The sequence below is a fragment of the Vombatus ursinus genome, unplaced genomic scaffold, assembly GCF_900497805.2.
Source record: "Vombatus ursinus unplaced genomic scaffold, bare-nosed wombat genome assembly UNPS02011700.1, whole genome shotgun sequence".
Classification (NCBI taxonomy): Eukaryota; Metazoa; Chordata; class Mammalia; order Diprotodontia; family Vombatidae; genus Vombatus; species Vombatus ursinus.
Window position 1 is genome coordinate 35,268 of NW_020951478.1, and position 27,922 is coordinate 63,189.

Consider the following 27,922-nt stretch of genomic DNA (forward strand, 5'->3'; position numbering starts at 1 on the left):
TAAGCTTGAGAACAGCTCAGCCTCAGAATGGGGGAAAGGTGAGCCTTTAGTACAGACTGATTGGGGAGGGGCCAAGCAGCTTGGAGTGAGGGAAGGAGGGGTCTAGGGAGATCTGGATGGGGGTGGCCAGCAAGCTGGGCAAAAGGAACACTGGCCCTAGCTAGGATTAAGGGTGGGAATGGACAGGAAGGCAAAACAACGAGAAAGCCAGTTGATTGGGGAGGTGGACCATTTGGAAAAGGGTCCAGGTGAGAATTTCCGTTTGGAATGTCTGAGTGATTTGAACAGACAATGAGAATAGATAATGAAGGGAGCTGGAAGGGAAGTTTGCTTTCAAAGGGAAATAAGGCAGTTTCTAAAACTTTAAGGGTTTCCTGGGACTGGTAAACAAAACTGAAGCCAGGTTCTTTTTGTCAAAGAGAGATAAGCGAGTCTAGAAGGAATCTAAAAGTTTTAAGGTTTTTCTGGGAATTGTAGGTAAACCTCTTCCCTTCCTTCCTTCCTTCCTTCCTTCCTTCCTTCCTTCCTTCCTTCCTTCCTTCCTTCCTTCCTTCCTTCTTTCCTTCCTTCTTTCCTTCCTTCCTTCCTTCCCACGGTTTTTGTGAGGCCAAAGCTATGTAGTCCCAAGAGCACCAAAGAAATGGGAACTCCTGAGAAAAGACAAAACAAACCTCTCCTCTCTGACCCATCCTCACTGACCATGCTCTCCTGTCCTTCCATCATGCTCTTGCCCAACTTAAACCTGCTCTTCCTACTCAAAGTGATCCATTCATTTTTGTTTATTCTCCCAGGCTCCACTTGCTTCCCTTGACCATCTTGTCTTCATTGTTAGATAGGGCAGCCATGCAGTGTCCTCCAACCTAGAATTCCTTGCCCCTTGTCCTACTGCTGCTCCTGCCCTGCAGTCTTCAGCCCTGGGCTCCCCTCACCATGTGTTCAGTCTGCTTCTGCTCCTGTGATACTGAGAAAGTCACTCCACCAAGCCAACTCAATTCCCTGCCAATTCTGATCTAATTATCAATTTCTCCCTTATAGCCACAAGAGAATCTTTAGTTTTTCATTGACTCAATATCCCTCTCAGCAGCTGTTCCTTTAGCCCCATGCTATTCCCAGACCCTTGTCTCTTTTTCCTTCAAATCCACCAGGTATGAGGGGCAGTTAGGTGGCACAGTGGATAGAGCACCAGCCCTAAAGTCAGGAGGACCTGAGTTCAAATGTGGCCTCAGATCAAACACTTGACACTTTCTAGCTGTGTGACCCTGGGCAAGTCACTTAACCCAAATTGCCTAAAAAAAAGAAAATCTACCAGGTATGTAAATATATTTTGCATGACTGCATATAGATAACCTATATCAAATTCCTTGCCTTCTGAATGAGTGGGGATGGAAGGGAAGGAGGTAGAGAATTTGGAACTGAAAGTTTTAAGAAACAAATGTAAAAATTGTTTTTCATACGTAATTAAGGGAAAACTTAAATATCAAATCTTCAAATCCACTAGACAAATTCACTTGTCCTCTTCTGTTTTCAAGTCTCTGACAAACACCTCTTCCTACTTGCCAAAGCTAAACCTATGAATTGTGCTATTGATCCCAGTTGTTCCAATCTTTTCTAGGAGCTTGCTCTGCCCATCAAGGAAGAGCAACTCAAGGGCTGAGAGTCTTCTTGCCAGTTATATATACATGATAAAGACAGGAACCAGAACCAGAAAAGAGAAAATTACCATGTCCTATTAGTTTTGGGGCTTGCCCAGATTCATGTCCTTGGTAACCCTCAAAGATTATTGTGTTTGAAGATGTGCTAAGATGCAGGCAGTCTTTTTCATTTTGTTAAAAGTCAACCCTTGAAATGATACAATTGCAGACTGATAATCAGGAATTGATGAGCGTCAAATGGACTTTCTAACCCTAAGACAGATAAAGACTTGGGACACAGATATTCATGTAATCCATAAGATTTTATAAAGCATCTACTATATATCAGGTGATTGCTTTAGTACAACAGGAATAAAGAGAAAAATAAAACGCCTGGCCTTCAAAGACTTCACTTTGATCTTAGTTAATAGGATCTAGTGAGTTAAAAAAATGGATTAAAATGTCTGTGGGCTAGAATTATCTGCCTGGCTGCACTGTGTCCCAAAAGAGCTTAGACCTTGGAGACAAAGACTGTAGGAGCTCTCAGATCCTCTCTCATCACAGGGAGAAATCAGTTGCCCTGCCAGACAAAATAACCAAATATCTCATGGAATTATACTAATTGTTACCTTTGGGTTCACAATAAAATCAACTCTACTGGTTCTTTGGTTGTTTTTCCAGTGGAAATCCATTTCTGTTTTCCCAATGACTCATGTCTCCTTACAGACTTACAGATGGTTAGAGTGATGAGGGACATTAGCAGTAAGTTTGTCCAGCCCTTTCAACATACAGATGAGGAAACTGAGGCCCAGAGAACAGAAACTAATAGCTCAAAGTCCCATAGCCAGTATGTGGTAAAACCAGATCTAGAATCCATGTTTCCTCTGATATGCTTCTCTCTTTTGCAGTCCTGTCTTGGTATAATTCTTCTTTCCTCAACTAATGGCTGTCCCTGCATTTCATCTGAACAGAGTCAGCCCCCAACCAAACTTGAAGGTGAACCTGGGCAGGTACTTGACTCTTTTCTAATTTCAGTTTCACCATCTGCAAATTTAAGGGTTTGGTCTTAGATAATCCTTTCTACCTCTGACATGAGAGGCTCAGTTACAAACTAGGTTAAATTGGTTAAATCTCACCTCTTCCCTCAGTGACATCCTCTCTTCAAAAGTGATCAAATGCGATAATATTTATATAATGCTTTGAAAATCTTAAAGTGCTATATTAATGCTAACTATTATTATTATTAGTGCCTTGTGCTTTCAGGGCTTTTGTCAACTCAGGGTCTTTCACTGAGGTGTCCACTGGAGCCTAATTCCACCCTATCCCTCTCTTCACCCCAAGCAGGGCCATTCCTTTGGGTTTCTACCCACAAAACCACTATCTCAAAGGACTATGGGTGCTCCATTCTGTACTCTAGTCAACAGGACCAAAAGTAATGTATGGCAGTATTGTTGAAATTGGGGATGAGGAGAAGAGGACTACTTGATCAATCCCTAACATTAGGAATGTTGTTCCTAGAAAAAGCACCATGAGCCACTGAGGTGGTTGAGACACAAAAGGTGTCCATATTTGGAGATATGGACTCTGCTTAGAAGTCAGAGACCTTGGGACAGCCCAAAGCTGCTGGTTGCGAAGTTGTTTAGAAGCAGGCCATCTGGCAGCTTCCTATTTAAATTAATTCTTTTTTTTCTTTTGGAAAAAAAAATAAATTTTTATTCTGAACTTAACCCCCCAAAAATGGCCATTTCCATATACAAACTAGAACAGAAAAGGAGGATTGAGAATGAAATTGCTGCAGGCCTCTATTATGTACAGCTCTGTTGATTTTCTTTTTAAATATATAACAACTTTAACCTACAGTTTTAAGGTTGTCCTACTAGTCTGTGTTTTTTTATGGACTTCTTTCTGTTCTCTTCTTTGCATATTAAAAAAAAAAAAGATACCTCAATGACCCTCTTCTCTTTCTTTTTTTGCTGTCCTGTCCCTAACTCTTCCTCTCTTTAAACTCTCCCTCTCCTGAAAGAAAAACTAAGCTCTTTTAACAAATATGGTAGTCAAGCAAAATAAATTCCCATCTTGTCATGCATCTCAGGATGTGTGTCTCATTCTGCATGTTGAGGCCATCACCTCTCTGTCAGAAAGTGGGTAGCAGGTTTCATTATTAATACTCTGGAATCAAAGTTTGTGATTGTACTGATCAGAGTTCTCAAGTCTTTCAAATTTAATTAATTATTTTTTATCACTAGGTGCTAAGGTCAGCTGTTTCTTTACATCTTGACATCCAAGAAGCCTGATACTTGGGATGTGGGATTGATGTGGTAGCCTGTACTTCAAACAGATACTTTGGGGAAGGATCTGAAATGGGACTTAAAAGTGATTCTCCTAAACTCTCAAGTTTTCCCGCAATAGAATGTGAGCTCCTAGAAGGTAGGGTCTGTTTCACTTTTGGCTTTTTGATCCCAATTCCTTACATGGTGCCATGCAAATAGTAGGTGCTTGGTAAATGCTTGGCAATTGATTGAAAGTGTCATGAAAGAGCTGGGGGGGACCTTAGTGATCATCATGGCTTGTATTTATTTTTCCCAGACCTTAGCATAGTGCCTGGTAAATATTACTTGCTTATCAGATGCTCTATCTATCTATCCATCCATCTATGTATCCATTCATCTAACTATATATCCATCCACCTATCTAGTCCAACTCCTGCAGAGGTAGGAGTGGAGCCCAAGAGAGGACAATGCTTTGCTCAAAGTCACTGAAGCAGGCAGGTTCATTCACCTCATTCTTACACTGAGACTGAGCTAAGGTAGCATCAAATGGAGCCTACATGTCATAGACTCACGGACAGTCAGCCCTGGAAGGGCCCTCTGAGACATCTTGTCCAACTCCTTCATTTTCCAGAGGAAGAGACAAGTCTGGCATCAGGGTCAGAGAAGGGATAATGACCCAGGTCTCCAGTCTCCCAGTCTATTGCTCTTTCAGCCAGGTGACTAAAATTCACCCTCCCCACCCTAGGGTACTCAAGCTCTGCCAACAAAGCATCTCTTGGTCTCAGAACTCAGGATAAACAGCTAAGCAGGGAGTAGGGGTTTTGGTCCTTCCAGGCTCATTCTCAGCCCAAGCTCATCATCCACACCCACTCCTAAGCCTCTACTCTATAGGAAAGTTTGAGTAGTTTAGGAGGGCTAATCTCTCTTATTTTTTTAAGGCAATTGGGGTTAAGTGACTTGCCCAGGGTCACACAGAGGAGGGCTAATCTCTTAAGGAATCAAATGGTACTTGGAATGGGTAGGACTTCCACCAGGAACAGAGGGGCTAAGGGGCTGTCTCCCTACTCTACCCTCACTGTCTGCCCCCACAACCCCCAATTTTTCTCTTCACAGGGATGGTGTGCTCAGGAGGGGTATTCAGGCATAGCTGAAGATATGCGGACTTGGGGAAGTGTTTGCTTCTTTCCAGGTCTCTTAAGAATTTCCTCCACTCAAGCTGTGGTTGTAGACAGTGGGAATCTGTGGAGCACATGTTAAAACCCAAGGATCTTGGAATGTTTAGAAAAATCCACTGAAGACCCATCTGAGGGTTCTGCTGCCCTTTGTAATCTGATACCACTATCTCCTAAGTACTGTGGTACACAGAAAATAGGGGTCCCCCATTTCGTTTTAATTTTTTTTTTCAAATGGCAGCTTCTCTTTCCACTTTTTTCCCATCCCAATTCCCAGTTCTTTCTTTTGGCTTGTCTTCTGTGCCAGGTTCCAGAGGCCCTTGTTATTTCAAAACAAATGGTCCCTTTTTCTCCCCTCCTTTTGGCAAACTCATGTGTGATTAAATAAAGACACAGTATTACTCAGGCTATGAGAACCAAGGTAGAAAAGTACCTAGTATGTTTCCAACTAAAGCGTTTAGAAGAACTTGTAGCTACTATATTCCTAAAAGTGAGACTTTCTAGGGGGTAAAAAACATTCTGTTTAAGGTGTCCACATCCAGGTCCTAGCCCAGCAATGTTTCAGATGCTTAGCTACTCGGTAATTTTAGAGTTGTAAGTCATGGGAGCGTTGGGTATATGAATTTCTCTCTCTTAGAAAAGATTTAGCTAAAGGTTGTTATGATGGCCGCTCACCTTCTTTAAGATTGAATTGGGCCCTATGATGGAAATGTCAGAGCCTCAGAAATTTTAACAGCCTTGAAAAAAATTTTCAAGATTTCCCCTTTTTGAAAGGTGGGAGGGGGTGGGCGGGAACAGGTCCAAAATATATACATATATATATATATATATATATACACACACATATATATGTGTATGTGAAATCATTCTATACAAACTTCTATTTATCAGTTCTTTTTCTGGATGCAGAGAACATCTTTCTTCATATGTCCTTCACAGTAAATGTGGATATTTATAATAGAATGACTTATTAGCTCAATGTCATTCTTAAAACAATATTGCTATTACTCTATATGATATTCTCTTGGTTCTGCTCATTTTGCTTTTCATTATTTCATGCAAGTCTTTCCATGTTTTCATAAGATTATTGAACTCATATTTCTTATAGCACTGTAGGATTCCATAACAATCATATATCTCAATTTGTTCAGCCATTCTCCAATTAATAGGTATCCCTGAGATGTCCAGTTCTTTGCCACCACAAAGACAGCTGCTATAAACATTTTAGAACATATAGGTTCTTTTCCTTTTTCCCTGATCATCTTTAGAAATAGACCCAGTAATGGTATTGCTGGATCAAAGGGTATAGGCAGTTTAAAAACTGTTTGGCCATTATCCCAAATCACTCTTGAAAATGGTTGGATCAGTTCACAATTCCAGCTACAATGAATTAGCGTCCCAATTTTTTGACAACCTCTCCAATATTTGTGGCTTTTCTCTTTAGTCATTTTAGCTAATCTGGTGGGTGTAAAATGATATCTCAAGGTTGTTTTAATTTGCATTTCTTTAATCAGTAATGATTTAGAGATTTATCTGAGAAAGTATCTATAAATTTCCCCCCAATTTTCTGCTTTCTTTCTGATGTTGCTGACATTTATTTTATTTGTAAAAATAGCTTTTAATTTAATGTAACTAAAATTATCCATTTTACACCTAACTTTGCTCCCTCTATCTCTTGTTTATTCATAAATTGTTCGCCTATTCATAAATCTGATAAGTTATATGTTCCATGCTCTTCTAATTTTCTTGTGACATCCCTCTCTTTATGTAAGTCATATATCCATTTTGACCTTATTTTGGTAAATGGTGTAAGATATTGGTCTATGCCCAGTTTTTGCCATACTGCTTTCCAGTTTTCCCAATACTTTTTTATCAAGTAATAAATTCTTGTCCCCAAAATCTTAAGCCTTTACACTTGTCAAATAAAAGGCTATTATTTTTATTTGTTGGCATAAATTGTATGTCTACGCTGTTCCATTGATCTTTCTATTTCTTAGCCACTATCAGATAGTTTTGATAATTACTGCCTTATGATATGATTTAAGATCTGATACTGCTAAACCTCCTCTGTTTACTTTTTTTTCACTAGTTCCTTTGATATTCTTGAATTTTTGTTATTCTAAATTAATTTTGTTGTTATTTTTTTCTAATTCAGTAAAATAATTTTTTGGTAATTTAATTGGGATGGCACTCAACATAAATTAGTTTAGATAAAATTGTCATTTTTGTTATAATAGCCCTGTCTACCCATGAACAATGAATATTTCTCCAATTATTTAAATCTGCCAGGGGATACCTCATATAGATAGATAAAAGCACCAAAGGTCTGTATTATCTGGAAACATCTACCCTCATCCAAAAAAAATTACCATGAGAAAGTATCCGATATCATTCAAGACCCCATCCTGAACCAAGAGAAAGGCTTTACACTGCTGCTGACAAGTCAGTAAGTGTTAAAAAAGAAAAAATCCATAGAATAGGGTCACAGACTCAAAGGTGAAAGGGACCTTAGAGGCCATGTCATCCTAAAACCTTATCTACAGAGGACCTAGAACAGCACATTAGAGTTGAAAAGGACCTTAGAAGATGTTTATTCTAAATGTCAGAGTGAAGAATGACCTTAGAACTAAATCATTCAACAGTCATGCACTTCTTTGAGGCTTGAAAGCACTTTCATTACAACCCTGTTCAGTAAGTTGTACAGGCAATTGTACGCATTTTAAAGTTGGTGAAACCGAGGATTTTTAAAGGGTTAGTAAATTTATCTGTGATTACCCAGGAGGATTCAAAACCAGCTTTCCTGACTCCAAGTCCATTGCTCTATCCATTTCTTCAAAGTAAAATGGAATATCAAAGCTGGGAGGGGGCCTTAGAATGTAGAAAGTCAGAGATGAAAAGGGCCTTAGAACATAGATTGTCAGGGGCCTTAGAACACATCATGCCAAAAGTTGGGAGGGGACCCAGAATCTAAGACAGAGAATGAATGTAATTTAAGGGACCTTAGAATGTAGATCATAGAATGTAAGGGCTTGAAGTTTAAAGCATAGAATATAAAATGTTAGTGCTAGAATTACAGAAAGGGACTTGAAGGTATAAAATCTAGAATGAAAGAGACTGAATGAACTGGAAAACACAGATTGTTAGAGCCACAAGGAACCTCGGAGATCACTTTGTGAAAATCTCTCATTTTACACAGGAACAAATGGAGGCCCAGAGAATGAACAAATAAGTAATGAAGTACCTAACGAGATAGATGAATGAAAAGCTAAAAATAAAAGAAATCCATTCATTTAACACATACTATATGCCAAGCATTGGGCACAAAAATATAAAAATGAGACAGTTCCTGTCCTCAAGGAGCTTACATTCCGATAGGAGAGACAACAGGAAATTGAAGTGGTAGCCAGGGAAGGGAATTGTGGTTTGGGAAATCAAAAGATGGTGAGTAGGGTAGTCCATTGAGATGCTATTCCCAGAGGCAATGGTTAGTGTTGATTTAATCATAGCGCTCAGAGAAAGAGTTAGAAAGGAAAGAAGAGAGTTTGGGAGTAGGGGGAGGAGGTGGCTGATGTGCTCACAAAATCAGAGTGGAAAGTCGCCCAGTGAAGAGGAGGCTGCATGGTCCCAGAGAGGGTCAAGGCTGGTGGCATGGCCTGGAGGTCCTTTTTGGAGAGTGGGGCAGCATCAGGAGGCAATGTGGAAAATGACCAGGAGGAGGCTGCAAGAGAAGGGGAAAGGATTTGCCCATAGTCCCCCAGGGGGTTGGTGGCAGAGCCAGGTCCAGAAGGTAAGTCTCTCAGCTCTCAAAGATTCTGTATTCATTCCAGTCCTGTTAAAGTCAAAACGCTTCTGGAAGGGACTGCCATATTAGGCCATCCCCTGTCATTCCACTGTAGCAATGAATTGGTCAGATCCTTCCCAATATTACCCAGCAGAGATCCAACATAGAAAACCAGACGGGCCTTTCTATGCAGATAATCAGACTCTAATACTCCCCAATGAGCTGAACTACCCTGCCACACAACTCCTGCCCCACCAATTCCTGCTTTTAAAATACTTAGCTACACAGTCATAGTATAAAGGCCAGGTTAATACTAGCCCAGAAACCTGGGTGCCTTCTACTCTTATAAGTTACCTCTGGGCAGAGATGGACAGGGCAGCTAGGTGGTTCAGTGAATAGAGTGTGATCCTTCAGTCAGGAAGATTTGAGTTTAAATCCAGCCTCAGAAACTGTGTTGCTAATACAATGTGCCTTCAGTTCACATTGCAGTTACAATAATACACACTCACATAACAAATAAGGAATGTAGAATGAAAATTATAGCTTATTGCTTATAAATATAGATGAAAGTTGATATACATGACCAAATCGGGGAAGCACCTACATCTGGGTCAGTTAGCTGGGAAGTCCTGTTTCAGTCACTCATAGTCCTGTTTGAAAGGTCCAGGGTAAGCCTTCAAATGGTAAAAAGGGAACATCCTGCAATTGTAGGGAACTTAGACAAAGAAGTCTAGGTATAATTTTATTTCAAAGGAAATGTCTGGCCAGAAACCTATCATTGTGGGAACATATCTGGAGCATAACAATGTTTTAAAATAAAATGTTTTTCTCTTCTAGTCACATTACAGGCCATGACCAACAGAGGTCATTTAAGCGGTACATGTCCTGATGTGGCCTATAACTTTTTGATGTGGAGGACTTATTTTATTTTATTTTATTTTCTATACAGAAACTTACTAGCAGTGTAACCCTGGGCAAGTCACTTAACCTTGTTTGCCTCAGTTTCCTCATCTGTCAAATGATCTAGAGAAGGAAATGGTAAATCACTTTGCCATTTGGCAATCTAGTATCTTTGTCAAGAAAACCCAAAATGGGATCACAAAGATTCAGACACTACTGAAACCACTGACCAAAAGCAACAGGGATGGAGCAGAGGCTGATGCCTCTCAAGGCCATTGATGGCAGCTATTGACTTCCTGTCCCCATCCCTAACACTCCAGACCCTAAAAAGCTTACCTCCCTTTCTGACCATACAAAGCAGTCAAGAAAGAGAAGTGGATCACAGGAAGGAAAGTGATTTGCCCAGAAGTGGGCCCAAAGCAGAGTTGCAGCTGATCCAGGAACAGAAATCGGTTTCACAGAGCTGAGGTCCCCTCATCTCACCTGTACAGACCCACACAAAAGAAAAGAAAGAATGAACTACCTGATATGAATCAAAGTATTAGGAAAAGCTTTTACGTTTCTTTTTATTGTTGTAGCAAGGAAGTGGAAACAAAATACAGTCTTTTCAAGTGGAGAAAGCTTAAACAAATTGTGGTATACACATGTATAGAATATTATTATCCTACATGAAGTGATGAATATGATGTATAAATTTATAAACTGATGCAAAGTAAAATTGGCAGCCCCAGGAAAAGAAAATACACAAAGACTGCAAAAGAGTAAATGGAAAGAACGATGATCAAAGAAATGGAAACAAGACTGGAAAATTACAATGACCAAGTCTGGTCCCCTAACAGAAGGATATATGCCTTCCTTCCTTTGTAGCACACCTTGGGGCTGGGGGTGTGGAACACTGTATATCAGGTCAGACTTTTCACATGTCAGTTGTGTTGATCTGGATTTTTTTTCCCATCTTTTGTATTTTTTGCTAGAGGGGATGGGCTCCTGGGAGAGTGTTTTGGGCTGAGCCTGACTCAGCACAGTCTTCTTGTAATTCAAGTTTGATGTGAGAACATGAGGACGCATGTACAGATCATTCAGCTGTTAACAGGAAGAGACTTCCTTAGCCATAGCAGCAGAAGGACATTCAGTAAGAATTCACTGAGGGACATCTCAAGTTGATGCAGCTGAACTAAGCTCCTCAACCTCTGAGTTGCCCACAGTGGTCTGACAGCCAAGCATCAAAGCCCACCTTGGAACTCCCTGTGACTGTTTCCTACTCTGGAAACCAGGAGGTGTATTTCCATAGTCTGAAACTTGAAGTTCCTTGGGCAATGAAAGCCTGAGGTGTTTTCACTGCATTATAAGGAAAAAATAGCTTGACTAGTCTTGAGAGTAGGGATATTGCTTCTAATACATATAAGTTGGGGTGAAAGGTTTATTCAGAAATGTAGATGATAAAGCTCAATTCCTTGAGAAAGCCATCTACATGATGTGAGAGTCTGGTAAAGGTTAAATTTCCACAGAGAAAGAGAATAATGCAGAGATTTAAAGAACAATTCCAGGAAGTACACTGTAGGTGGGCAAGGGCTTAACCCATAAGAAGTAAGTTGATGGCTCTAAAAAGACTCCAAATTCAAGAAAAGGGTCAAGCTAGCTCAGACCAGTTAGGGTCAACCTGAGGACACCTGAAAAATGTTAGTGCGCCTGCTTAATGAACTTCATTACTATTATCTGACATACCCCGCATAAAATTAGAGCCTCATTAACAAGTCATAGGATGTATGATCAAGGGAGGGGCAACATACTTGAGCATATCAAGGGGAAACATGTAAGGAGGGGTGTAACCCGGGAAGGGATGGACCAATCCAGGCCTGGGAGGTTTCTCACCGAATTTGAATGTATAAAAGCATGCTTGCCCTTGCACTCAGGGCCCATCCCTCCTTAAGAGGGGTGGAGCCTGCTTTTGGCCAGAAATGTCTAATCCTTTGGACTTTCTCTGTAATAAACTTTCTTGATACTAAATTTTAGGTGTCAAGTGTATTTCTAACAATTTGGTGCCCAACGTGGGGCCACATCTAGACTTTGGAGGGGATAAGGTAAGACAGCCTGGGAAAAGTGCTCGAGCTGTATTTCAGCGGTCTTGGTGAGTTGAACCTTTCCCAACCAAACTCCTGATCTTGGACCACGTGGGAGAAGTCCAGAGGATTGGGGAGGCCACCGGCAGACCACAACAGCCAATATATTGGGCAAAGGTAACAAACGATCTTTTCTGGTCTTAAACTCCAGAGGTTCGGTGATCTGATCAATTAGCCTTGAGTTAAGAACATTCCTTCTGATAGCCCTCTGGGAAGGATGTTAGAAGGTTGGGAGTCCCTCCCAGGACTAGAAGGAAGAATAAAAAGAAAATGATTAAATATTGTTGCCAGGAGTGGACCAAGGAGCCTATTTTAGTCCCATCAGTGTTCTGGCCTAGATTTGGATCAGATGAGGATTGGGTTTGTCAACTGCTAAATTTGTATGTGAATGATAAGGCAGAGGCCTCTAAAGAAGAGAAAAACTATGGGGGTTGCTGGGGCCCCGGGGCTATAGCCCCAACAGCAGTGGACATATTCTTAAGCCAAACAAAAGGGAAAGAAAAAGGGTGAAGCCATAGCTCCCATGTTCCCTTTAAGGGAGGTCCCCATGATGCAGTCTAGAGGTTAGAGGTCCTGGAATCCCAAAATCACGATACCCGGGTCCTGCCCGAAAGAATTCAACCCAAGCCTTCCTGCAGCCAAAAACAAGGTTTATTGAAGATTTGCCATATTAGCTAGACTCTTAAGGAATCTGAGCATCTATGGGCTATTGGCTAGATTCTAAGAATCGGAGCCTCTTAATAGAGACAAGATGGACCTTATATATAGAAAGACTGTGGGAGGGATCTAGGAGTGGCCAAGTAGTTTGGGGTGATGGGAGGAAGGGCCTAAGGACATCTGGATGGGAGTGGCCAGTAAGCTGGGGTGAACAGAACTGGACCTGGACCTGGACCTCGTGGCCAAGGGAGAATGGAGCCTAGCTAGGATTGAGGGCGGGAAATGGCCAGGGGCCATAGGGAGGTAAAACAAGGGAAGGGAGATTGGGTCTAGCCACAATGAAAGGCCAGTTGATGGGATTATAGCCTCAGGGGAAAGCCAGAGATTTGGCCAGGTGGGAAAGTCCAGGGTTTTTCCTTTCTGGGGCCCAGATTCCAACCCCATCACCCATGGGTGGTCAAGGAAGGGGAATTGGTTTTGTAAATGCTCCCCTCAGTTCTACCAAAGTCAGGGCATTTAAGAAAGAGATGAAATCACTGATATAAGACCCCGTAGGACTGTCAGAACAATTAGATCAGTTCCTGGGTCCGAACATTTACACCAGGGTGAGTAATGTCAAAATTTAACATTCTTTTTTCCGGAGAGGAAAGAGGAATGATAAGAAGGGCGGGGTGATGGGAGAGAGGAAAACACCCTCCTGCAGCAGAGACAGAAAACAAGAATCATAGAGCAGACAGTGAAGGAAGTAAAGTCTATAAAGGGGCCTGTGGGAACAAAGCCTCCCTTGGGGCCTAAGCGCAATTAGGGTTAGGGTTTAACCTGTTCATTTTCTGTTTGTGTATAGTTCCAGCTAATGGATAGCATCCTGGTTTCACAAGCTTTTTCCTTTGGCCCAAGCTATTTTCTTATGGACCCCTTAGTATTTTGTAAACATATGGTTCCTGTGGAAAAACAACTCTTCCCCTCCCCCTCCTATTCTCTTTGCTTATCAGTGAAGTGATGAGGAATCTTCCTGAAAAAATTCATTCAGACAGTCTCCAAGTTAAAGAAAGGCATTTATTGGGGTGATGCATCCAAGCAGGCCTGCTTTCATGGGGGAGAAACAGCATAGGCCTTGCTCCCTGTAGGAAGTAAAGTTGTTTAGCCAGGTTAAAAGTATAGTTTAAATACAATTTTCTGGAATGGGGGGGAAGGGGACAAGACAACAGGAGGAGTAAGCACAGCTCCAAAATGCCTGGAATATCAGGTAGTCCAGAGGTGCTTTTATCATACAGATAAGCAAAGAATAGGAAAGTGGGGGAGAAGAGTTATTCTGGAAATGGGGTACTTTGTGAAAGCACACAGGTAAGTCCAAGGTGGTGGGCCTCAACACGCAGTGTTCTTTGATCACTTTTATGGCTGGTCACACCCTGCATCTTATATCTCACATAGCCCTTGCTCCATCTGCTTCAAGCACTCCTTTCCACCTCATCTGAAAGACACAGGTCGGAGCTTGTAGCCTAGTATTGGGTAGGATAGCCAGTCACAGGATGACCCCTAGAATCCTAGGAGTGAGGGTATGAGCTGGATGGGTGGGGCCCAAGGAGTTGTTACAGACATATTTTAAAATAGGTTGTAATTGATATTTGTTGTTTCACCTGGCCTAGAGAGCCAGCCCTTGTAACAAAGAATTTAAAAAGAAGAAAAAGAGGAAGAAGAAGGGAGAAAACAGAACTATCAATATTCAAAAAATAATATTCTATGCAATGTTCTGTGATAGACCCTCCGTTAGGGACCCAGGGGCACCACGCCCCGGGGCCTCTGGCTCAGCTTCCCCTAACGGCTGTTGCAACATCCTGGGTGAGATCCTCAAGGGTGGGGTGCAACATCCTGTTCTGTAAATAACCTGATCTGGCTTCCCGGCACCCCACCGGACCCTGTTTTGTAACTGGACAGTATAAATATTTCAGATAAAACCCTTGGTGGCACGGCCCCTGGGATGCACGCCTGGGGTCCGTCCCCGGCCGGCTCAAATAAATGCGCTCTCAATTAATGTCAATTGGGTGTGATGCTCTGATTTCTCTCGGGCGTCCAGTTCAGTTCCATATCCCTGAACTGGGAGATCTGAACCAATGTGTGTGTCAGTGGGAGGAGGGAGATGTCTTGTCATATTTCTTCTTTGAAGATAGACTTTTGGCCCATAACAACATCCAGTTTTCCTTTTGGGTGTATTTTGTTCCTATTTTTTCTATTTTCTATGGGCCCCATAACAACCCTATCAGTCGGGAACAAAGGACTATTTATCTCCTATTTACAGAGGAAGCAGCTTTTGACTTAATCTGTTGATCAGTCCTTTGGGTCTTCCGGAGCACAAGCCCTGCTCAGACTGTGCCAAACTGTTTAACTGCCTAGATTAGTAACTGAAAGAGACCTAAGGGGACATTAGGTCCAGCCCTTTCGCTTAGCTCTGTAAATTAAGGCTCAGGGAAGGTAAAAGGACTGCCCAAGGTCCCACAGGCAGTAATCCTCAGGGGAAGGATGTGAATACAGATCCCCTGATTCCAAAGACAGTTTATTTTTACTAGGAGGGGGGGGGGGGGGGGGGGGGGGGGGACATTAAGATTCAGACAGGGAAGAGTCTTGCACAAAGTCATGCAGCTCTGCCAGAGCCAGACCTCAAACTTTGGATCCTAAGTGCAATGCTTGTTCCATTGTACTGGACATCCTGATTGTCATGGCCTCAGCATTGGGAAAGCATCTGGTCCAACCCAGCCCTCAACAGAAATCCACTTTCCAAGAGCCCTAGCAAGTCATCATCCAGCCTCCACTGAGAGACTCCAACACAGTTTTCCTGACTCTAAGACTGCTCTTCTGGGGCAGCTAGATGGCACAATGGATAGAGCACCAGCCTTGAAGTCAGGAGGACCTGAGTTCAAATCTAGCCTTAGACACATAACACTTATTAGCTGTGTGACCCTGGGCAAGTCACTTAACCCCATTGCCTAGCCAAAAAAAAATGCTTTGGGGCAGCTAGGTGGCACAGTGGATAGAGCACCGGCCCTGAAGTCAGGAGGACCTGAGTTCAAATCCGGCCTCAGACCAAACACTTGACACCTACTAACTGTGTGACCCTGGGCAAATAACTTAACCCCAATTGCCTAAAACAAAACAAAACAAAACAAAACAAAAGACTGCTCTTCTGTCTACACCATGCTGCTTCTCAAGATGAATCCAAGAAATAGACAATGAGTGGGGAACAGCATGACTGGTTTGTAAACAAGCTGGCAGAGATGCACTTCTGACACTCCTTTGTATAACACACCAGCTCACATGCAGAAGTCAATTTTTAATGAGAAAGATGACAGTTCAAAGATTTATCTTGGGCAAGTAGGACCATGTATTTACCAGAGACTTGAGTAAAGAAGGAAAAGACACAGGAATATGTCTAGGGGATCTGAAGGAAAGAGAAACAATCTGGGAATAGCATAGGGCTAAATGAGAGGCACTGGGCGGGAAGATTAAGAAGCCACTCCCATAACTAGTGATCAGGAAGGGATTGTTTTAGTTTTTTAGAGTAAAAGCAAGATGAATAGAGGGAGAACAGACCTTTCTTTTCCTGATGGTATGAATTCTCTCCTTTCTGACAGAGAAGGAGCCTAGAAGACTGTTGATTATTCAGTAGAAACCAAGGTGAGTCACAGAGCCTTCAAAAGAAGGTCCCTGTTTAACCTCAGGGTGGACTGGGGGGCCTCTTTTGTTGGAAGGCACTTTGTTCCAAAGGGCTTGTGTTCATTTTCATGGTGCTCACCCTTCTCTGGGCTGATATAAAGAATGTACAGTGGAGTTAACATGCATGGCTGAGGTTATCATGGAGATGAAACATTAAGTAACCAACAAACTATGTTACTTGAGAAAGCAATTCTGACCTCAAGGAACATTTTTCTTGAGAGAGGTGTGTGACTGTCCAAGGACCTGATCACTCCTTGGAGAGTTACACAACAAACAGGTATTTGGGGCTCTGATCAAGCTCCCACCTTTGTTAGAATGTGTGCGTATCCAGGACCTGAGCTCACCAAGGATATGTACATAAAACAGAATATTAAGGTTGTTTTTTCCTGCTTTACATAGATATAAAAGGGGCATCTGAAAGGGGATTCTTTGGAGTACTTTGATGTCAGAGATAGGGACACTGATCAAGGCTGGGACTCGTGCACCATCCTTGTTGTTTAAGAGCAGGACGCTGCTCTTTTGGCCTCCTGATCAGACCTCTTGATAGTCTCCAGTCTCCCCAGTCTCGTAGGTATTTGAGCTCGCCTGGTCAGTGAGTGTGTATCCTTTCTTTTCTTATTCCTCTTTTTCTTAATTTTAATTATTACTTATTTGCATTGAATGTTATTCTTATCTTTATATGCTTGTGTTGCCTTAATCATTATTAATCATTGTAAAATAAATGTGATTGTTAAGTTTATACTGAGTACGTGTCATCATATCTTGAGATCCGAACCTAAAGTGAAAGTACTGCACAGTCTGTAATCCTTTTATTATGTATATATATATAAATAAAGGCAAGAATGTGAACCAAAACAGAAAAAAATGACCTTGTCATCTTAGTTTTGGGGCTTGCTCTGATTCATTTCTTTTTTAACCCTCAAAGAATATTGCATTTCTGAAGGAAAAAATGGCACTTCAGGTAGAAACATCCTTTCAGATTTGATTAAAAAATGATAAACAGTTGTGGACTGACAATCAGGAACTGATGGGAGTCAAATGAACTTTCTAACCCAAAGTCAGATAGAGACTTGGTACACATGTTCATGTAATCCATAGCATTTTATTATGTACCTACTACATGTCAGGTGTTTGCTGTAGTGCAAATGGTATAAAGAGAAAAATAAAACTCCTGAACCTAAAAGACTTTACTTTGATCTTTGTAGTAGGATGAAGTTAAAGAGGATGGGATTTGGTCCCCCAAAAGGAAAACTCTGGACTTTCCCACATGGCCAAATCTCTGGCATTCCCTGAAGCTATAATCCTATCAACTGGCCTTTCATTATCTGCTCTGCCCAACCTCCCAATTCTGTTACCTAGCCCTCCATTGGCTATTACCACCAGAGGGCCTGGCTACTTCCCACCCTTAATCCTATCTAGACTCCATTCTTCCTTGGCCAAGGGGTCTAGGTCCCTAGTGTTCTGTTCACCTCAACTTACTGGCCATTCCTATCCAGATCCTCCTTAGACCCCTTCTCCAGTCACTCCACACTATTTAGCCACTCCTGGATCCCTTCCACAGTCCTTCTGCGTTTAAGATTCATTTTGTCTCCATTAAGGTGCTCAGATTCTTATAATCTAGTCAGTGCTCAGATTCTTTAAGAGTCTAGCCAAGGGCTCAGATTCTTGAGATCTGGCCTTCTTGCATTAGCAGTACAAATGCTTAGATTCCTGAAGAGTCTGGCCAATATGGCTGACTCTTAAAATCTCCCTCCACCCCCCCCATTGATGTTCTAATAAACCTTGTCTTTGGCTGAAAGAAGGCTTAGGTCGAATTCATTTGGGTAGTACCTGTGTCTCTTGCTCTCAATATTTTGGGGTCCCAGCACCCCTAGTCCTCTAAACCTCAACAGTAAAACCTGTCAGACCTGGAATAGCCTTTGACAACCAAGGTCACATCCATACCATGAGGATGCATATAAATAGATGTGGTGAAGGATTTTCCTCCTCCTAAACCAAAATTGGTCCAAATATAGCTTTCTCCCTTTGGTTAATTTGTTTTTAAGTATAAATAATTTGTTTCATATTTCGTACTTGAAAATGACAGTAAAAACAAACACTTTCATATATAAAGGAGAACAGAAAAAAAAGGATGGTGTATGAAATCACAAATTGTGATTTTATATTTCTTGGTGTTTTGCAGATGTAAAAGTGACTGTCCTGCCCCTCATTACCTGAAGGCTATGTATGTTATTTCTATTTCTTTGAACTTGACAAGCAAAATAAATAAATAAATAAATAGATAGATAAAATGGGGCAGTTAGGTGGCACAGTGGATAGAGCACTGGCCCTGAAGTCAGGAGGACCTGAGTTCAAATCCTGCCTCAGACCAAACACTTGACACTTACTAGCTGTGTGACCCTGGGCAAGTCACTTAACCCCAACTGCCTAAGCAAAAAAATAAAAAAATAAAATAAAAAAAATGACCTTGACAAAATTTACTCACTATTTTTTTTCTTTAGGGATTAATTGATAATTTCTTTGATTTTATCTTCTGAGATTACCTTATTAAAATTCTTTATTTCTCATACTTTACCCTAAGCATTTAGCCATTTGATTTGTTGTCAATTTTTCCAGCATATAGTTGGGTAAAATCTTTGCTAATAAAATTCCTTCATTTCCTCTGGATTTGTTATACATTTTCTTTTTTTGTTGTTGTTTATTTGTTTTTGATACTGGTAAAATAAATTGTTTTCTATTAAAACAACACCAACAACAATACTACATTATAGTTTATAAAATTTTCCCCAAGGACTGATTTGTTAACCTCCTAAAAGTTTCTTGTCTTGTTTTTGTTATTTTCTTTGAAGAAATTTTATCGTTTTTATTATTTGGGTTTTTTAACCAACAAATTCTTTTGGATTGAATAATTTCATTTAAAAAAAAAGTTTGAATTCTCTCTTCAAAGGATTCATTATCATTTTTCCATTGTGACCAGTAAATTATATGCTTAAAATTTTTATTCATCTGTATTTAAACATGGTATTGTATGCCCTAGCACTTGGTTAATTTCTGTAAAAATGCCATTCATAACTGTGACATATGTAACCTACATCATATTCCAATTCAGTAATAACAAGGGATTTAAAGTATCTCACTTTCTATAGATCTATTCAAGGCTGTTAACTTCCAGCCTTTGGTTAATTAATATTTTTTGAACGATTAAATAAAATGAAAGTTATACCACTTGTGTACTCCCAGCTAGCAAAAAATCTGGGGACTTAAAGAAGTGCCAGGCCCAGCGTTTCTAGAAAAGCCTTTAGCCAACAGTGCTGCCTATAGAAAAGGGAACAGAATTTCACAGTCAATCAACGATCATGCTTTTTCTGGGCCTGTAAGATCTTGGATCTTTGCTTAGTTACTCAATGTAGAGGATCTGAAGGAGGAGACACAGTTCATACTCTCAATGTACATATATTCTTCTTAGTGATACTGATAACAAGGGTAGAAGTCAAGCCAAGTCAAGAAGCATTTATTAAGCACCTACTCTGTGCCAGGCACTGGGATAAGCACAGGGGTTACCATGAAGAGCAAAATAGTCATTACCCTCAAAAAGCCGTGGTGAATAAAAGCCAGAGAGACAAGGTTTCCAGGTATTATTAATCAGTTTATTAATTAGGCTAGCCAATAATCCATGAATTTATGGTTAGTGGTTTCTCTCAGTAACCACAGATGCCAAGAGAGACTCTGAAACACCTTAAATCAGTCATTTACTTTCTGACAGGAAACTCCCCTGACAAGTAAAACTCAACCTGATTGGTGGACATTTAATGAGGAGGTGGGCTAAAAGTCTTCAGCTCCTCCTGCTGAGAACATGGTTTAATCCTGAGAATCAGCAGCCTCCAGGTCTCTGGGCAGGGGAAGCCATTTCCATCTGGACCTCACTGGCTAGTTTTCTCCTTCATGAGCAGGGTCACCTTAAATTCTAATGGAGGAATCAAAGACAAGGAGACATGTCCCAGGGAAAAGATCTGGCTGAGGCTGGCTTTCATTTAGGGAGCAGACAAAAAGAAAGGGTCCCTGCCCAGGTAGATGCCTTGGGGCTGGAAGATTACCTTACCTAGTTACACCCTTCAGAGAGTGTCTGACCTTTTCTGGAATGGGGTGTTAACAGAAAGAGAGAAAAAGGATGGATCACAAATTAATTATTAGTTTTTAATATGATAATATAAGATCGAGTTTTCTCAGAGTTCCAAGTCTGATGACTGTGAGGAAAATGGTGGATCAAAATGTATAATTAGCTGTTAATATAGTAGTATAATATTAGTCTCTCTTAGAGCTCACAGTCTAATAACAATAACCTTTATGCAAACAAGATATATGAAGGATAAATTGGAGATAATACTGAAAGCAAATACCCCAGCACTAGGGGAAATCAGGAAAGGCTTCTTGCAGAAGATTAGATTGGAGCCAGCTTCTGAAGGAGGCCAGGAAAGGCTGGATATAGCGATAAAGAGGAAGAATTCCAGGAAGGTAGGACAGCCTCTGAAAATGCTCCAAGTTGGGAGGTGGAGTGTATTGTCTGAGAAACAGCAAGGAAGCCAATTTTACTAAGTGGCAAAATGCATGGGGGGAGGAAGGTGGAACTACAATACATGGGGTAGTATACATGCCCACTATGTATGAAAACATGAGGTGGGGGGAGGGGGGAAGGACAGAAGGAGGGGAGGAGAAAAGAAGAGGAGGGAGGGCAGGAAAAGAGGGAAGTATCAGAGGAGAAGAGAAGAATATGAGAGAAGTTTGAAAGGTAGAATGGACAGGACTCGACAACCAATTAGAGAGGGGGAGGCAAAGTAAGGGAGAGGGATAAGTTGAGAATGAGACCCAGGTTGGGGCCTGATACTGTCCTTGATGGTGATGAAGATGTTTAGGGGGAAAGACAGTGAGCTCAGCTTTGGACATGTTGTCTTTAATGTCTGTGGAACATCTCCCTCAGATTGTCCAATAAAGACTAGAGGTCAGGGGAGAGGTTAGGGCTGGATCAATGAAGCTGAGAGGTCTCTGTATTGAGATAGCCATTGAATCCATGTGAGTTGTTGAGATTGTGAAGTGAAATATAGAGACAGAAGATCAATGAGAAAGTAGTTTATGCAACAAGTCTTCAGGGAGCCCAGTGAGTTAGACAATGGAATATTAGAATAAGTAGAGAGGAGCAGGGTGGATATTACAGGTTAGAAAAAATACTGTGAACTGGGCTATGGAGGTGGAGATGGATATGGGGTGTGTGGGGACCAGCCTGATCTGTGAGATGTGTATGAGGTGGGGGAAAACGAGGAGGGGTGGACACAAGCTGAACCACAGTGTCTATGCCGTTTAATGTGTGGTTGCCTAGACTTGGAGCCAACACTACTACTTCCTAGGGTAAGGAAACTATTTTCAGGCTCAATTATCCTTCTCTTCATAGCCAACATCCTTTTCTTGTCCTTAGCATCTCCTGGCTGTGTTCCTGTCCATTATGATCTGGATCATAAAGTGGAATCCCTGGCCAGCTGCCTACAGCAGCTCCAGTCTACCTTTGTACCTCATATGCCTCATCCCCCAGCTTCCTTGTATTTCTGGTTCAGGTAAGTTTACTTTGATCTCTGCCACTGTGGCGTTCACATATCACTACCCACTGATATTTCACTTCAGTTAAACCATCAATTCAAGAAACACTTATTTAGTCCCTACTGTGCAGAGAGCCCTGTGTTTTAACACTACTGGAAGTACAAAGTTCATATAAGGCATTGTCTCTGATCTCAGGGTCATTGACCCCTTCCCAGGAACTGCCATCAATATGTGCAATATAGCATCATGGTATTGTAGAGTTGGAGGGGTTCTCATCCAGTTCAGGCCCTTACATTATTGGCTCCTGAAGGAAGGAGATGTTTTTGAATAGAAGGATCTCTCTTAATAAGGATTCAAACTTATCACTAATGTAGGAGATTGTCACTATTCATTTCAACTCAAAGAAAGATAGAACCTTTTAATATTCTTGTACCAAATATAAGGGGTCTCTCAGAGCAATATGGAAACACTTTCAAGTATTTCTGAGGATTCATCTAAACTTAAGCATTTTAAGTTTTTCTCTGTTCTACTGACATGTCATATTAAATTTTCATAATATAGGAAAATCAGAGAATTTTTTCCAACCTGGAATATCACCCACAAAAAATCCATGCTTTTGTGGCCAGCAAATATAATTAATCAGATATTACATATGTACTACATAGCAGATATTTTATAAATATATAAATGTGTGTGTATATACACCCACCCACCCACACACACACACACACACACACACTCATGAAAAGCAAGAGTTTTGATGCTGCCTGATTTGTGTAGCCTTGTTTTCTTTCTGTCTTGACCTATTTGCATGTGAACAAAAAAAAAAAGAAATCCTTGGAGTTAGTGGGATTTTGAGCCCCAGAATCTTCCATACAGATCCCATGGAGATTGTTGGGCACTCCCCAAAATGGGTTTTGGGGATAGAAGCTCACCACCAAGGAACTGATGGGAATACCAAGGAATTTTCCAACTCCAAGTGACCTCTTTCTTTGGGACCAGGAATCCTGAGCCACCATATTTAGGCAAGCAATCAACAAAAGCCATTAGAATGTTCCAAACTAAAATTGGCTCATTTTTCTTTTTTTTACTCTCTTGGTCCAGTGCTGACTGGGAATGCTTGCTTCAAAATAACCACCTGACTAGGAGATAGAAAATCCCTCACAACTTCAACGAAAGAGTTACTTATGGGTCTGTGTCCTCAAAACCCATTTTGGGGCTCTCCTCCCTTTTCTTCCTCCTCCAAATCCCAACAACTCTCCAGGACTTATTTGAAGGTCAGGACACAAAGACTTAATTTTATTACCAAGAGCCTCTTTGACTGGAACTGAAATAAATCTAGGGACAAAAAGAAGAGTTAATAGAATCAGAGTGTCCTCATTTCTGCCTCTGTTAGAAAATCTGTCAGCAACAAAAGTACTGATCATTTATGGCCAGCAGAGATCTCCCTGGTCTCCCAGTTGGACAATGTAGAGAATAAGAGTCACAAAGCTTAGAGCTGAGATGACCCTTACACATCATCTGATCCAATCCCCAACCCCCATTTTACAAGTAAGACAACTGAGACTTGGCCTGGTTGGGATTTGTTTCACATGACAGAGGAGAAGCAGAAGGTGAATCCAATTGTTCTGAGGTCCAGTCAAGAACTTCCCAGGATTCTGCTTCTCTGTGGCTTACGGGACTTCTCCGACTCTGTCTTATCCAAAGGGAAGAAGTAGTAAGTCATGTTGGAAGGGCTTTGGGGTCTGGGCAGATTTCTTTCAGGGCCCAACAAAGCACTTTTGTTTTTCTTTTTGCATTTTGGCTAGGCAATGGGGTTAAGTGACTTGCCCAGGGTCATGCAGCTAGGAAGTGTCAAGTGTCTGAGGCCAGATTTGAACTCAGGTCTTCCTGACTCCAGGGCTGGTGCTCCATCCACTGCACCACCTAGTTGCCCCCCAACAAAGCACTTTCTAAATTTTCCCTCTCTTCCCCAACAAGGGGACCAACATGTACTGGTGATCAAGGCAATCATTGGGCCTGAAGGAAAGCCATTGCTGGGGAAGGAAGAGAAAGACTGAAAAGTTTGGAGCAAAACCTCAGCCCAAGGCAGAACCAGAGCTTTTCAGAGAGATGCCACATACAAGGTGCTTAAGAAGATGGGAACCTGGATGGAGGCTTCAGCTAGAAAGATCTGCCAGGATTATAGGAGGCACAGGATCAGTAGTGTCAGGAAAATGAGTGTCTGATGCAATCTGCATCAGTAGTTCTGCCTTTTAATCCCAGCACTGACCATCTCCCACTCTTGCCTCCTCTGATGGGCAGACTTCTGAGGGTGCTGATGATCATGCTAAGACCTGTGTGTGAATGAGGTTGTGAGAATAAATACCCTCCACGGATGCAAGGGTCCCATCACTTCTGATCCAGAACCACCCAAGAAAATAGGAAAGGTTAGAATAGGAAAGGGCATAGCTACTTCTCACCTTCTGACAGAGTTCAGCTTTTTTGAGGACTCTGTACCAAAGAACTACAGGGAGATTCTCCCTAGTGACACATACAAGGAAAGGGGATACAAAGACAGAATCATGGTTTTAGAACTGGAAAAGGCCCCAGAGATCATTGAGCTCAATCCTGTTATTTTACTGAAGAAACAGAGACCCAGACAGGTCCAGTGACTTGCCCAAGGTCACACAGCTAGTCAGTAGCAGAGCTAATATTTATTTGTTTTTTAAGATTCATTAATTAATTTATTTTTAGTTTTCAACATTCACATCTGCAAGATTTTGAGTTCCAAATTTTCTCCCCATCTCCTCCCTCCCCCAATCCCAAGACAGTGTGCATTCTGAATACACTTTCCCCTAATCTGTACTCCCTTCTATCTCCCCCCCTTCTCTTATCCCCTTCCTCTTCTATTTTCCTGTAGGGCAGGATAGATTTCTATATCCCATTGCCTGTATATCTTATTTCCCAGTTGCACGTGAAAACAATTTTTTAACATTTGTTTTTAAAACTTTGGGTTCCAAATTTTCTTCTTCCCTCCCTCCCCACCCACCCTCATTGAGAAGGCAAGTAACTCAATACAGATTATATTTGTGTAGTTATGCACAGCACTTCCATAGTAGTCATGCTATGGAAAACTAACTTTATTTCCCTTCATCCTATCCCACCCCCCATTTATTGTATTCTTTCTTTTGACCAAGTCCCTCCTTAAAAGTGTTTGCTTCTGATTACCCCCTCCCCCAATCTGCCCTCCCCTGTCTCATCCCTCTGCTCTCTTATCCCCTTGCCCTCTATTTTCCTGTAGGGTAAGATAGCTTTCCATGCCCAATTAAGTGTGTATGTTATTCCCTTCTTAAGCCAAATCTGAATAAGATTAATATGCTAATATTAGTAATTAATTAATTAATAAAGATAATAAATGAGAAAAAGATTCATTCATTCCCTCTCATCTTCCCCCACTTCCCCTCTACTGTAAAAGCCTTTTCTGTTTTATGTGAGATAATTTACCCCATTCTACCTCTCCCTTTCTTATTCTCCCAGTATAATCCTCTCTCACCCCTTAATTTTATTCTCCAGATATCACCCATTCATCTTCAACTCACTCTGTGCCCTCTATCTATCAATCTATCTATACATATAATTTTTTTTCCCCTCCAACTACCCTAATACTGACAAAGGTCTCATGAGTTACAGATATCATCTTTCCATGTAGGAATGTAAACAGTTTAACCTTAATAAGTCCCTTATGATTTCTCTTTCCTGTTTACCTCTTCATGCTTCTCTTGAGTCTTGTATTTGAAAGTCAAATTTTCTATTCAGCTCTGGTCTTTTCATCAAGAATGCTTGAAAGTCCTTTATTTCACTGAATTTCAATTTTTTTCCCTTGAAGGATTATACTCAGTTTTGCTGGGTAGGTGATTCTTGGCTGTAATCCTATCTCCTTTGCCCTACAGAATATCATATTCCAAGCCCTGCAGTCCCTTCATGTAGAAGCTGCTAAATCCTGTGTTATCCTGATTGTGCTTCCATAATACTTGAATTGTTTCTTTCTGGCTGCTTGCAATATTTTCTCCTTGACCTGGGAACTTTGGAATTTGACTAAAATATTCTTAGAAGTTTTCCTTTGGGCATCTCTTTTCAGGAGGTCATTGGTAGATTCTTTCAATTTCTATTTTGCTCTCTGGTTCTAGAATATCAGGGCATTTTTCCTTGATAATTTCTTGAAAGATGATGTCTAGGCTCTTTTTTTGATCATGACTTTCAGATAGTCCAATAATTTTTAAGTGATCTCTCCTGTGTGAGGGACTGTCTGATGTTGGCAGCTGCCAGTTGGGTGCTGTGGCATGGGTAAGGTAAGATCTGGGTATTTTGGAAGTCGAGGCAGGGACTGTGGTAGGCAGAGTCGTGTGTACTGGGATGGTCTGGATACGGAGAAGCCATGAGGCAATTGGGCAGTGCTCTGTGACATAAGCTGGGTGCAAGGAAGTAGCTGAGCCTGAGCTCCTGAGGCAAGGGGCGGTGCCACGTGGGAGTGGGATGGCAGAGGACTGAGTTCCCTCTGCTTAGTCCCCTCCCTATATGCAATGTCATCCCCAGATGCCTCTTGTGATCTTCCTGACCTTGTGCAGCACTGACCCAGTCCCCTCCTGAGTCTGACTTCCTAGGTCACGTACTCTTGTCTATGCGTCAATCCCAGATGCCTCCTTCCTGTATCCAATCCTGGCCTCCTACGTCACTCCCTCCCCCTTGGTGTGCTAAACTCAGACAGCCCCTTCCGGTATCTGACCCTACAATCATTGGCTAGTAGCGGGCTGGGGAGGAGGGGCTAAGTAGGTACTTAGGAACAAGCGTGGTCAGAACACACGTGCGCTCTCCCCTGGCTCCTGCTCTGTTGCTCTGGCCTTGCTGCTTGGGCTTGCTATGATGGTTTGCTGTGTTGGCCTCTGAATAAAACTCTGGTGTTGGTGCCTTCCCATGGCTTGTCTCTGTGTGGTGATCCGGCTGAGGACCGAAGACCCGGGAATGGGTAAGACTCTGGCGGTGCACTTCTTTTAAGAGAAGTGGGTACTGGCGCACGACTGGCAGAGGGTCAGCGTGCGGCCCGTATACTCCTGGATTTATTTTCCAGGTCAGTTGTTTTTCCAATAAGATATTCCACATTGTCTTTTATTTTTTCATTCTTTTGGTTTTGTTTTACAATGTCTTGATTTCTCATAAAGTCACTAGCTTCCAATTGCTCCATTCTAATTTTTAAGGAAGTATTTTCTTCAGTAAGCTTTTGGACTTCCTTTTTCATTTGGCCAATTTTGCTTTTTAAGGCATTCTTCTCCTCATTGGCTTTTTGGATCTTTTTTGCCATTTGGGTTAGGCTATTTTTTAAGGTGTTATTTTCTTCAATATTTTTTTGGGTCTCCTTTAAGCAAGCTGTTGACTAGTTTTTCATGATTTTCTTGCATCAGTCTCATTTCTTTTCCCAGTTTTTCCTCTACTTCTCTTACTTGCTTCTCAAAATCCTTTTTGAGCTCTTCCATGGCCTGGGACTGATTCATATTTCTCTTGGAGGCTTTGGATGTAGGAGCTTTGACTTTGTTGTTTTCTTCTAGTTGTATGTTTTGATCTTCTTTGTCACTAAAGAAAGATTCTATGGTCTGACTTTTTTTGCACAGTTTGCTCATGTTCCCAGTCAATTACTTGAGTTTTCAACTCTTTGTTAAGGTAGGAGTCTGCTTCCAGTGTGGAGAATGTACTGTCCCAAGCTTCGGGGGTTTTGTGCAGATGTTTTCAGAGATACTTTTAGGGATCTATAAGTTTTCAGTTCTTCCAAGGTGGTATGATCGAGGGTGAGGTGTTTACTCTTTTCCTGGCCTGTGGTCTGGTCTTTTCTGCCTTGGAACTGTGAGGAGGATTCCCTCTCCACCACCACTACAAGCTCCACCACACCAGCATTCCTCCTTGCCCCAGGACGGCTACCCAGAACTGTGACCCAGATCCAAGCACAGGCAAAGCAAGAGAATCCTGCCTCAGCATCAGCAAAGAGATCCCTGCAATCGCCCTCTGATCAACCACTCCATTTTCCCTCAGTCTATGGGCCAGAAGCTCCGGAAGCAGCTGTTGCTCT

At 41.6% G+C, this 27,922-nt stretch overlaps 1 protein-coding gene across 2 annotated transcripts in view; it reads left to right on the forward strand.

The window, feature by feature from the left end:
- The first annotated feature begins 16,063 nt into the window (after positions 1–16,063).
- Positions 16,064–27,922, forward strand: part of LOC114039251 (myelin-oligodendrocyte glycoprotein-like) — a 36,334-nt gene continuing 24,475 nt past the window's right edge. The window contains exons 1-2 of one of the 2 annotated variants that reach the window (XM_027856935.1): positions 16,064–16,200; positions 21,707–21,842. In XM_027856935.1, the coding sequence (XP_027712736.1) occupies positions 21,734–21,842 (109 nt within the window). In that variant the 5' untranslated portion in view covers positions 16,064–16,200; positions 21,707–21,733. The remainder of the gene's footprint in view (positions 16,201–21,706; positions 21,843–27,922) is intronic. The other variant, XM_027856936.1, reaches the window with a different exon arrangement.